A 13,516-nucleotide genomic window follows, 5' to 3' on the forward strand; every position below is an offset into this window, starting at 1 on the left:
ACTCCGCATCCTAAAAAAATCCTTCAAATGGATCCCCCCCAGAAACCAGAAAGTCAGTCACCCACGCACTCATCAGCAGCAGACTGCACTACGGCAACGCCCTCTACGCCGGCACCACACTCAAACTCAAAAGAATCCAGAACACAGCCGCGCGCCTCATCCTTGGCCTCCCCCGACACGAACGAATCTCACCACACCTCAAATCCCCAACACTGGCTCCCCATAGACAAGAGAATCACATTCAAGATCCTCATCCACGCACACAGATCCCTCCACAACACCGGCCCAACCTACCTCAATGAAAGAGTAAACTTCCACACTCCCACACGCAACCTCCGATCAGCCAACCTCGCCCTAGCCACAGTCCCCTGCATCCAGCACACCACCACAGGAGGCAGGTCGTTCTCCTACCTCACCCCCAAAACCTGGAACTCTCTCCCCACCGACCTTCGCAAAACCAGCTGCGGCTGTTCGACCAGTGACCCTCCCTGCCCCTCCTCCCCCCAGTTTCCACCCCCCCAGCACCTTGAGACCATCACGGGTGAGTAGCGCGCTCTACAAATTTCTTTGATTGATTGACAAGCCCACAGAGATATTACAACAGGGTAGAGCGCATGCGCGCGCTCAACCCTAAAAAGAATAAATGAAAATGAACTAGGTAAAAAGACACAGGCTGCAGACCCTTAGTTAAAATAAGTGTATCCAAGCATCGCACTAAAAGTGGCCCATGACACCCTCCCCATTGTTGGTACAAGAGTGCGGGGACCATCCTAAAAACCTACAATAAAATCACTACTCCTAAACTACCATTTAAAGGAGGCTAAAATGTGCATAAAAAGAGATAAAATGTCCATGTTGATAAGCAGGACAAGCTGTAAGACAGGCCAAATTAAAAACCGTCAATTTAGAAGTTAAAGAAAAAGTACTCAAATTAAGGCTGAATGTTAAAGTCAATAATAACCCAGATGAAAATCACCAGTATCCTGAATAGTGATGGAATTCAGGAAAGATCCCGCTCCAGCAGGCAATAAGTTCACCAGCTTGTCAATAAGAATTGAAAGGGAGCACACATGTTCCAGCGCCTCAGCCATAGGTCAGGCCAAGTGGGCAGCAGTCTGTGCAGTGGCAGGTGTTAAAGTACATGGAGGCAGTAGGTCCACGAAGGGCAGCTCATAGGAAGCATCCTGTTAGAAATGGGGTCTGTGGTTTACAGTCATGTTACCCCCTGTTCAAGCAAGGACCCTCACTCTAGTCAGGGTAAAAGAGAGTCACCCTCAGCTAACCCTTGCTTACCCCCTTGGTAGCTTGGCAGAGCAGTAGGCTTAACTTCAGAGTGCTAGGTGTAAAGAATTTGTACCAACACACAAAGTAACTTAATGAAAACACTACAAAAATGACACAACACAGGTTTAGAACAATAGAGAATATTTATATAAACAAAACAAGACCAAAAAGACAAAAATCAACAATACACAAGTCAAGTTATCAATTAAAAATCAAAAAGAGTCTTTAAGTAGTTTTAAACACACACTAACACTGTTAACGTGAAAATGTACCTTGGGTGCGTCAAAAATAACCCCGCACGGGCGAATGTGCGTCAGAAAGGGCTTGCGATGCATCGATTTCACTCACGAGCGAGACCTTGCGTCATTTCTCCTTTCGTTGGGTCGGGGCGCGCCTTTTCTTCTCTCCACAGGAGATCGATGCGTCGATCCAGTCAGCACTCTCGGGTCCGGGCAGGCCTTGCATTGTTTTTACATTCCCAACAGTACTTGCGTCGGAAATCCAGTCGCACGATGATCCGAAAACTACGCAGCGCGGGTTACGATCTCACCAGTCTCTGTCAGCGATGCTGTGCGTCGGTTCTCCAGCTCCGTGCATCGATTCTTCAGTCGCGTTACAGGTGAGCTGCGATTTTCAACCGCGGAGCCGGCGGTGCGTTGTTTCTTCAGACGCAGATCACAGTCTCGTCGATCTTTTCCCTGCATGGCGCCCTGTACGTGGATTTCTTCCTCTTATGCTAACAGCTTCTCCTTTCAGGGTCTCAGGAACTGGATGGGCACCACAGGGCAGAGTAGGAGTCTCTCCAGAGACTCCAGGTGCTGGCAGAGAGAAGTCTTTGCTGTCCTGAGACTTCGAACAACAGGAGGCAAGCTCTAAATCAAGCCCTTGGAGTGTTCTTCTCAAGATGGAAGGCACACAAAGTCCAGTCTTTACCCTCTTACTCTGGCAGAGGCAGCAACTGCAGGATAGCTCCGCAAAGCACAGTCACAGGCAGGGCAGCTCTTCTCCAGGTAGAGGTTCCTCTTGGTTTCCAGAAGTGTTCCAAAGTCTGAGGTTTTGGGTGCACTTTTTATACCCAATTTCTCCTTTGAAGTAGCCCTACTTCAAAGTAAAGTCTCTTTTGAATGTGATATCCTGCCTTGCCCAGGCCAGGCCCCATACACTCACCAGGGGGTTGGAGACTGAATTGTGTGAGGACAGGCACAGCCCTTTCAGGTGTGAGTGACCACTCCTCTCCTCCCTACTAGCACAGATGGCTCATCAGGAAATGCAGACTACACCCCAGCTCCCTGTGTGTCACTGTCTAGTGTGAGGTGCAACCAGCCCAACTGTCAAACTGACCCAGGCAGAGTCACAGAAATGGTATAAGCAAGAAAATGCTCACTTTCTAAAAGTGGCATTTTCAAACACACAATCTTAAAATCAACTTTACTAAAGGATGTATTTTTGAATTGTGAGCTCAGAGACCCCAAACCCCACATATCTATCCGCTCCCAAAGGGAATCTACACTTTAATTTGATTTAAAGGTAGGTCCCATGTGAACCTATGAGAGGGACAGGCCTTGCAACAGAGAAAAACAAATTTAGCAATATTTCATTGTCAGGACATATACAACACATTACTATGGCCCTGATTACAACTTTGGTGGGCTGCAACTGCCGCCCGCCAAGTTGTGACCGCTGCGCGGCCGCCAATGCAGCCGAATTCCCGCGGTGGCCATTTCGACATCCCCGCTGGGCCAGCGGGGATGACGGCCGCAACATAGGAGCCGGCTCCAAATGGAGCCGGCGGTGTTGCGGCAGTGCGACAGGTGCATTTGTACCCGTCTTGCTTTTCACTGTCTGCTATGCAGACAGTGAAAAGCTTCATGGGGCTGTGCCAGGGGGCCCCGCGACTCCCCTTTCCTCCAGCCTTTTCATGGCGGTTCCTAGTGCCATGAAAAGGCTGGCGGGAGGGGGACTTGTAATCCCCTCGGCAGCGCTGCAAGAAGCGCTGCCCTGGAGGATTGCTTCCGCTGCGGTCGTAATGTGCGGGTTTGCACCGCCAGCGTGTTGGCGGTGCAACCTCCAGAACAGCCCTGGCGGTCTTTGACCTCCAGGGTTGTAATGAAGCCCTATATGTCCTACCTTAACCATACACTGCACCCTGCCCTTGGGGCTACCTAGGGTCTACCTTAGGAGTGTCTTACATGTAAGAAAAGGGAAGGTTTAGGCCTGGCAAGTGGATACACTTGCCAAGTGGAATTTACAGTTAAAACTGCACACACAGACACTGCATGGCAGGTCTGAGACATGATTACAGAGCTACTTATGTGGGTGGCACAACCAGTGCTGCAGGCCCACTAGTAGCATTCTATTTACAGGCCCTGGCACCTCTAGTGCACTTTACAAAGGACTTACTAGTAAGTCAAATATGCCAATCATGGATAAGCCAATTACATATATATTTTGTAAAGGAGCACTTGCACTTTAGCACTGGTTAGCACTGGTAAAGTGCCCAGAGTAACAAAAACAGTATAATCAGAGTCCAGCACACATCAACAACCTAGGAAACAGAGGCAAAATGTTAAGGGAAGCCACGCCAAAGATGAAAAGTCCAACTCATCCCACATCTCAATTGGTACGTCTGGCAATGAACCCTCATTGGGAACAGAATCAGACTTGCATCCGAAGAAGGTATGTACTGCAGAGCAAGGCGCATGTTCCAATTAGCACCACAAGCATCGATAGACGGGCTGCACACAATTGAGGTCTGGCCTTAAAGACAGTGACCAGTTCAACTCCAGTTCTTACAGAAGTGGTGCTCCAAAGTACTGCATCATGCTTTCACGACACAGTTGGGCTGGTGAAAGCTCCATCATTCCTCTTTGTTATGATGGGCCAGCCATTGCGCATGAAAAACAGCAATAGCAGAATAACGCCAATTAATGCCAAGGTTGTTGGGAAATCCCCCCAGAACACTCGAAAATAGTGAGTGGATGGCTGAAGATATAACTCCAAACACAGTTTGAAAGGTGCTAACAAAACTGGAGCCAACCGCCTTAAAAGAGTGCACAATCCCACTGGTGTGGGACACATTAAATATGCAGCAATTCAGTTCACCGAAATGTTTTGGAAAGTTAGTATTTAATACGGACTGCATCTCTGCGGTTGACTCTGCTACTTGAAGATTCTATGTCTCACGAGCAGATGTAAGCGCCACATGTTTTTGAAACAATAGAACCTTCAGTCTGCTCAGTTTGTCAAAATTTATATTAGAAGTAGCAATATGTGGTCATATGTCTGCTACTTATATCTCTCACGTAGGGGGAAAAAAATCACATTTCCGCAACAAGTCACATTCTGAGAGACCAAAACCACGTAGGCGAAGCTGGCCTTCATACCATAGCAGCCTTCATCACTCAACATCACATAATTCCCATTCAAAAGCACCTGGAATACTGAGCGAATCTAAGGGACAGGAATTCCCTGCAAATAACGAGCTAAGATCACTACTGAAGCATTAGAAGCTCAATGCAAGGACAGCTGTTTACAAATCTTCAAATGGCTCACAGAAGTCTTACATTCACTGCTGCTAAGCAAGACCGTCCTTGCAACATTGAAACATTTGGATGAAAAGGGGAACTCCCACGCCTTGTGAATGTAACTGTCTCCCAACCACTCAAATTTGCCTATTGGATGGTGCTTCAAACACAAAGTAAATGGAATGTTGAAATGGGCAGATTCATTACTCCATGTATTACCCACACTGCTGATGGAATTTCTGCCACAGTAAAATGCAACTTTTCTAACTTCTCGATGTTAAGCATGACATAAGTTGCTTCTTTATTAGCCATAATTTGTTGTGTCCATTGTTGTTTAGTAAGTAAATGTGGTTGACCAGTGTGTTGATACCATTATGAACAATGGCTAGAGGTTTCCGTACGTTTTCCTGATCTATTTGGCTTATCCGGGCAGCAGCCTCCTTTAGGGAAAGCTTCAAAATGTCATTGTTTATTACATACAAGAAATGTTTTGCGCATGGTTTCCTAGGACCTAACAGGAAATCCTGTAAGTCTACATTGTCTGACAGGAGTCTAAAGTGTTCTTTAACGGCTGTTAAAATGGAAGATTGTAAACATTGATGACATAGTTTACCCACGCTATATGTAATGACAATACCAGAGTGTTGTGTGGTGATGTAACGAGGGTCAGGTCTGCTCGCTCTAAAACCCCATATGAAGTTAACAAATCATGTATGGCAACCATTTGTGTCCACTGGCCACAATAACCACCCGTTGGGACTTGAAAGTGTTGAATTAAAGGTGCTGTTCTCAACCCATCCATTGAGCTGATCTTCAGTGACATTTAAACTCTTTTGCCATTTGTCAAATGTAGCCTGTGAGGGAATACTAGTTGCACTCAACTCTTTAATTTTCAGTAAGCCTGAGTAACTTGTTTGTTGTACAGTTTAATTAAGAAATATAATTTATAATGGAATAAGGCATGCTCTAAATAAAGTTTCCCTACCCTGTACTTGCCAATCTCTTGTTCCCCACACATGTTTTAAGTCAATGGACTTCATCCAACATTCATAGCCTTCTATAGCCAACTGGGAAACAAAGGAATCAGAATAATCAATGGTGTGTCAGTTAACAACTTTGTCCATTATTTTGAAGGTGTCAATTTAAAATAATACAACTCAGCATTTTTAACATCATGCCCAGAGAAATATGAAATATTTTCTACATATGTTTTTGAACTTCACACTGGTGGGGTCAGGCAGTGTTCCCATTGTGTGTAATTATAAACTGTTCTCGGGATACTGGCTCTATGCAAAAAAAAGTCTATAATGGCAATAGCAAAACATTTCCCCATAATTTGCAATTGTCATATAAACATCTTCACTTTCAAATCCAGTATAATATTCAAACTCAGAAAGCATAGAATTAACAGTTTTTACATCCCAGTAATCAGACACAGCTCCTTGTGGTATAATATAATTCATAGATACTTTAAATACATATTACATTTTAATCATTTATGAAGGGCCAAGGATATCGAATCATACTTTATCCCAAACAATCCCATCAGGTATTGGAACAGCTGAAATGTTCACAAAGTACATGTCTCTTCAGATCTTATGTGAGAATAGGTAAGATTTCAAAACCTCATCCACCAGTTCAACAGCAGATAGTTCAGGAAGATAATGGCCAAAGCTAAAACAGGTGCTCTATACGATGGGCCAAATTCCTTCTTTACATCAATTTTTTCACATACTAGATCCCCAACTTTAGAAATCTAGCCGGTGGATGTTGTTGGCAAAATCCTTCCTACTCAAGGTAGTGGCAAGTGCAGATGAGTTTTCATCACAGAACTGTTGTAATTCCTGCAAGACAGTGACATGTTAATTTTTGTCAAAAAGTGTTTCTTCCACCACCGCACCAGAGCCATCAAGATCTGGGACATACATAGGTATCCCAAACAGGACTTCATATGGGTTACGTCCTCCCAAAGACATTATGGGCAGATTTTTTAGTGCTCTCTGGACTGGACTCCATACAGGTGGTGTAGCCAACTACGATCTGTACCTAATACTCTTTCTGTTAAGGATTGCTAAATTTTCTGCCCCACAATGCCATTTCCGTTGGGATGATATGGAGACGAGAAATGCAGTTGAACACCCATTGTTGCCATGGTGTCTCTGAATGCCCTGGAGGCAAAAGAAGGGCCCCAGTCTGAGTGGAATGCTGCAACAGCATACAGTATATCCTAGTGAAGACTTGCATATCTTTAATAACAGTTTGAGCGTCAGACGATCATTGTGGCCATAGCCATAGGAATCTGGAACATGAGTCAACAGTGACTAAGATGCATGCATCATCAGATTGTAGGGGACCACAATGGTCCAGGTACACACATTGAATTATACAGGTAGGAACCTTTCAAATGTTAACCCTTATCTTAATGTGGTGTATACCTGTATGGCTTCTCTGACTGCTCACGTTTGTAGTTCCATACTGTTTGCTTATGGTTTTCTTTGTGCTTTATGTTTGTAACAGTTTACAGACTTATCACGGTTTGTTAATTGAAACGTTGCATTCTGTTAGGAACACTTACTGCTCAGACTTACTTTGGGGTAGGTTTACGTGTAGCGCTTGTGTCTCACCATTCTGTTAATCTGTGCAATTTTTTTGTTTTAGATGATGGGTCGTTTTACAGCTGTGATCGGCGGTTTGCCTTTCCCTCCTACTGCATACCATTCTGTTACATCTACGATTTGCAAGTTTTCTCTCATCTCACCATATTTTGTTACATGTGGTTGTCGTCTACATACCTTTTATTGACTTTGGGGTTAGCTGTCCCATTTCCTTCCATCACAATTTTGTGGATTCTTTACTTTGTTGATACTAATGGTCACTTTGTTATCTAGCTTGTTCGGGGAATGTTCCACAGTATTTATCGACTTCTTTGTTTAACTAGGTGAATATGAAATCACCCCATGATCCCTTTTTGATACATTCACTGGTTTTCATTGAATATGTTTGTGGACCCTTGACACAATCAAGACAAGACGATCTGGCTACTCATTGCTCATTAGTGGGTTTCATTACTTTTTTCGCCTATGGAGTATCCGGGTGTATTTTACTACTCTGCCCATGCTTGACATTTTCCTTACCTCTTTTTCTCCAGACTCTTAGGACTGCGTTTTTAGGTGTGATATCCATAGATTTTTGCTAGATGACCTGTTTCATTCAAGCCTTTATTGCTGCTTCCAGAATACAACTATTAGGTTGGATTCGCTTTAAAACTGTTCTGTGGTAATCACAATCACGGATGGGTCTTTCACTATTCATTTCTTTATCATCTTCTCACCGTTGGTGGTATCACTTTGATGTTTACAAGGGTTGCTAATGTGCCAAAATGTACACTGCGTCCTTATACACTGTCTTGCACAATTTCTTTTGGATCTACATGGAGCTTGGTGCTAGGTTTTCTGTCTGTGCATGTGATTTTGGACTTTCGTCACATTGGCACTATCACCAGCCTTTGGCACATGTACAGGAGCTGTTGTTTCTAGATACCCTTTTGTTTTTTGTACATATCCCGGTCATCGTGGAAACATTACAATTTGATATTCTTATGTACTTCTTGTAGCCTTGAAAAAGTCACATCGGTGACGAAATATCCTCCCGGTTGAGGATTAATACAGAATGCCAATAAAAGAATTTTGGTTTTACCTACTCTTCTAAGCATCCATACTGTAAAGGGAGTTGAAATACAAGTGTGCGCTGGGTATTTTGTGTTTAATTATCTGTATTGGTTCCTATGGGATCAACAATGTATTAGCTGTGGGTAGTTGGGCTTTCTTACCTGACCAGCACCATAAAAACTGTTTGCCTTGGTGTTGACATTTCCCACTACACTACTAGAATTCCTTGTACCTGGAGGTGCAAGGAATATTCCTCTACTACCCATTTTTTTTTCACAAACATTGAAGTGGTTTGTTGTAAACCAAGAGAGGTGTCTGTTGTGGGAGTTTGATGGTTTGAGGGTACACCCTTTAATTTGCTGACAGATGTCACAGCAAAGGACATACTGTTTGGTCTGTTTGTATAGACCTGGCCACCAATAGCCTTTTTGCAATAATGAGATAGTAGCAGCCAGACTGGCATGGGCAGACGCAGCCCCCTCATGCTCTGGTCCTGGTTGGGGATCACACGATCACCACCCCTGGTATTTTTGAGAATGCAATGTTTTGGGCACTTAAGTGGTAGGAATATTTTGTAGGATATACTTTTGGTAAGGGTTTGCCATCAGTCAAAGCCCTCACAGCAGCCTTGCCATATACCTCCACAAACGAGATCTCCGACGAAGACGACAACGGTAAGTACTGCAATCTACTAAACAAGGGAAGAAAGGGCACAGTTACATACCCACCCACTCCACAATGCACCCACAACCCCTCACCACAGCATAAGCCATACACACCTGAACAAGAGGTACTTACCCGACACAAGGCCAAGACAACCTGCCCAGAGTACACACATGTGCACAACACCCCCACAAAGAAACGATGAACCACAGTTCCAGAGTGTGCCAAAACCAACACTGGCCACACAAACTTTTATTAAGCTCCAGGAGCAACAGAAGGCCAATGGCTAGTCCATAGTCCAAAGTCCGATGGGCCCAAACGGCCCCAACTTGACTCCCACAAGTGCAAATGGTACTCCACCATAAAGGGGCATCAATGGGGCATCCAGGTACCTCAGGGGCAGGTGGTGGCGGGTTGGGGACTTACGTCTGGGAGGGGGGGCGGGCTTACGTTTGGGAGGTGGAGGGGGCTTGGGTCTGGCCTTTGAAGGTGGTGGAGCAGCCTTGGACTGGGGTGCAGCAGATGTACCTGGGCCAGCATGGGGTCTCTTGCTCACAGGGGCGGTAGCCTGGAATGGGAAGGGTGAACAGGGGTGGGATGTGACATGGGAGGAGTGGACAAGCCAATGAGGTGGGCACGTTTAGGGATGAGACGGGGTGGGCCAGTGGGTTCAAATAGGTCAACATGGGATAGGAAACGTTTTTTAGGGGCAACCAGGGTGGACCTGGAGGAAGGTGTGGGAGTGGAGGTAGAGGGAGTGGTCTTGTCAGGTGTAGGTGTGCATGACGTGGATGCAGGTGACTGTACAGTATGCTGAGGTGTGGTGGATGTGTGTTGGGTGGGTGTCTGGAAACGTTTGAGTGTCTTGGGAGGAGGTGGGGTGGACACAGTGGGACAAGACAGGCTGCCAGTGTAAATGGATGTTGTCTGTGTGTCTGCAAGTTTGGTGAGTGTGCTGCATGTGTTACTCAAAGTCGTTGTCGTGAGTGCAGGTGTGGTGTTTGGGGTGCATGACTGGATGTCTGATGTTGTGGTGACTGCCAAAATGGGGTCAGCAACAGTGAATGAGGGTGCAGTGCTTGTGAGTGTGCATGTAGAGGTGACAGACAGGGAGGCAGAAGAGGTGGACCCACTGGGGGAAGTGGATGTTGGTATGTGTGCATTTGTATGTTGGCTGTGTGTATGCCTGTGGTGGGAAGTGTGGTGCTTGTGTTTTTCAGTGTTCTTCTTGTGTGCTGAGGTGTGTGCATGGCTGTCAGAATGTGTGCTTGGGACGGGTGAAGGGAGTGGGGTGCTGGAAGGGGTAGAGGTGGTTGGAGGGGGGACGGATAGACCAGGGACACTGGCTGCGGTCAAAGAGGAGGCCAGAGCCTGAAAAGATCTCTGTAGTCCAGACACGGCACCGTGAATGCCATTCCAGTACGCATTGGTCTGCTGCACCTGGTCTGTTAGCCCCTGGATGGCATTGACGATGGTTGTCTGCCCTACATTGATGGTCCTCAGGAGGTCAATAGCCTCCTCCGTGAGGGCAGCAGGGCTGACTGGGGCAGGGGATGAGGTGCCTGGTGCGAAGGAGACGCCCACACTTCTGGGTGAGTGGGCACGAGCAACTGGGTGGGGAGCAACTGGGAGGGCGGAGATGGTATCAGGGTGTCAGAAGATGACACAGAATGGGCGGGCCCACTAGGGTCTGCCACCACCAGGGAGCTTCCATCAGAGGAGGTATCAGAGTCACTACCTCCAGTGGTAGTTGCCTCCCCCGTGGTACTCCCCTCGCCCGCCAATCCACTGGTCCCTTTGCCTTCGGTCGACTCTGCCTCTGTGGAACCGTGGGCCGCCGCATCCCCACTCGCCGGTGCCATTCCTCCCTCGCCAGATAATGCTGATGTATGCAGACAACACAAGAGAACAGGGATGTGGAGACAAAACAGGAGAGACACTTGTAAATAGCTGAATGGAGGTACATAACTGCTTCACACATTCTCCCACCCTGCAAATATACCACCATGCAGCACCTACCACTGTACACATGGCTATGCCCCTGACTAGTGGCCACAACTCTGCTCTACAGCCATTTCCAACATCACAGAAGGATCTGAAGTACTGCAGACCTGTCCCTTACAATCTAACTTCCCATGGGGGCCAATATGTAAAATGACAACAGTCAGAGTCCCTGCCACTAGACAGCATACATACTACAGCACCCTCACACATCCATCAAGGTGGCATACAATGGTTTCTGTACTCACCCCCTTGTGTCTGCTGTGCAGCCTTCAAGCGCCCATCCAAGTCCAGATACGCCACTGCCAGAATGCGGCGCATTAGGGAGGTCAGTGCCCTATGGGCCCCCTTTCCTCGTTAGGAGGACTTCCCCAGCAGGGCCTCACAGGTCTTCCTCACCCAGCGCTGCAGGTCCTCCCACCGCTTCCTGCAGTGGGTGCTCCACCGGTTGTAGACCCCTAGGGTCTGCACCTCCCTGGCGATGGCCTGCTAGAGTCCCCTCTTCTGATGGGCGCTGACCTATATGGGACACAGAAAAGGTAACACAGAGGTCAGACAATGCCCATTAGATACAGCTGGCTATACGTCCCCTATGGGACAGACACTTACAACAGCATAACAGGACCAAACACAAGTAGCATGTCATTAATTCTACGATTGTACAGTGTCAAACCGTGCACACATTTACAGCCATCTACCACAATTAAACACATCCATGCCCCCCAAACTGCCTACTCACCTGTACCTCTGGACGACCATAGAGCTTGGCGTACAGGAGTAGGACCCCGTCCACCAGTTTGTCCAGTTCCTCCATGGTGAAGGCCGGGGCCCTTTCCCCTGCCACTCGTGCCATATACCAGGACCTGAGTCAGGACACAGCAGCACACTCAGTGAAGTACCTGCATGTACGTAATCCAGGAGTCAGGTGAAGTTGGGGTGACCAGATGGTATACGCTCTGCGGCAGTGTGCACCGTCACCGCCGGCGACGATCATGGTAGGCTCATATTCCCCATTGACAACCATGTTAACAATTGAATAGTTGCACGGTGGTGAACACCGCCTTACGCCATTACGACAACCACTAGCGGTATGATGTCACTTCCACTAGAACATATCTTGTTTACTGGGGGGCAGACATTTTGTACATTACTACGCAGTTATTCAATTCTCATTGGCCCCATGCAGGCCCTATTGTCCCCAGCCCCCAAACACATGAACACATATACATTTACTCACCACAACAGTGCAGATGTATCATTGAGGACATGTCACTCCAGTTTAACATCCTACAATGCATTTGTGCCATCGACTTGTATGCCAGCAGTGTTGAATATTCAACATGTTGAGCAGATGAAGGTGTGTTCCTCACATGTGATCTCCACTCCTTCTAAGTACAGACCCATGTGGCGAGGGAGGGCCCCATTGGTGTACAGAACACATGTTGATTTGGGGACCATGGTGGAGCGTCACATCATTATCAATTACAGACTCACTCGTGCTGCTATTCATGAACTTTGTGCATTACTGGATCCAGCACTGAGACCGGCTAATCGGAATCAGCATGCCATCCCCACTGAAGGGCAAGTGCTCTCCACACTCCATTTCCTGGCCACGGGCTCATTTCAGGTGACTGTGGGCATGGGTGCAGGTTTTTCACAGCCAGTGTTTAGCCTCATACTATCCAGATTCCTGAATGCATTTGTACAACACCTGCAGTCCTATGTGAGGATTCCCCAAAGTGCTGAACTCCCTGCCATCAAGTCAGACTTTTATGCGTTTGCCAACATTCCCCATGTGATAGGTGCAATCAATGGCACCCACATAGCTCTCATCCCCCCAAGAGTAAGGGAACAGGTGTATGGAAACAGGAAGAACGTTCACTCCATGAACATTCAATTGGTGTGTACTGCAGACCAGTACATCTCACATGTGAATGCCATGTTCCCTGGATCAGTCCATGATTCCTTTGTGCTGAGGAACAGCAGTGTGCCACACATGATGGAACAACTACAAGGGGACAGAGGATGGATCATAGGTAAGTGTGTCTGACACTTTTTGGCACATAGCTGACAGCCAGGCTGTCGCAAACTGAGGGTTGTCAGTGACAGTCCTGTTTTGCCCACTTCTGCAGGTGATTCTGGCTACCCCGACATGCAATGGCTCCTGACACCAGTGAGGAATCCTAAAACAGATGCTGAGAGGAACTACAATGAGGCCCATGGACATACTAGGAGGGTGATAGAGGGTGATAGAGCTATAGGTCTCCTGAAGGCGAGATTCCATTGCCTACATATTTCTGGGGATCCCTGGCCTATGACCCTGAGAAGGTGTGTAGAATAGTGGTGGTCTGCTGCATGCTACACAACGTGGCTGCG

General features: G+C 47.0%; 1 protein-coding gene across 8 annotated transcripts in view; it reads left to right on the forward strand.

The window, feature by feature from the left end:
- The window catches only part of LOC138293019 (dimethylaniline monooxygenase [N-oxide-forming] 2-like), a 284,486-nt gene that overhangs the window by 218,042 nt on the left and 52,928 nt on the right, over positions 1 to 13,516 (forward strand). The window contains exon 9 of one of the 8 annotated variants that reach the window (XM_069231992.1): positions 7,467 to 8,502. The exons of the other annotated variants lie outside the window; for them this stretch is intronic. Within the exon in view, the coding sequence (XP_069088093.1) occupies positions 7,467 to 7,470 (4 nt within the window). The 3' untranslated portion in view covers positions 7,471 to 8,502. Of the gene's footprint in view, positions 1 to 7,466; positions 8,503 to 13,516 lie in introns of those variants that run through there. 8 annotated transcript variants of the gene reach the window in all.

Source organism: Pleurodeles waltl, chromosome 4_2 (genome assembly GCF_031143425.1).
Source record: "Pleurodeles waltl isolate 20211129_DDA chromosome 4_2, aPleWal1.hap1.20221129, whole genome shotgun sequence".
In the NCBI taxonomy this organism is placed as follows: domain Eukaryota; kingdom Metazoa; phylum Chordata; class Amphibia; order Caudata; family Salamandridae; genus Pleurodeles; species Pleurodeles waltl.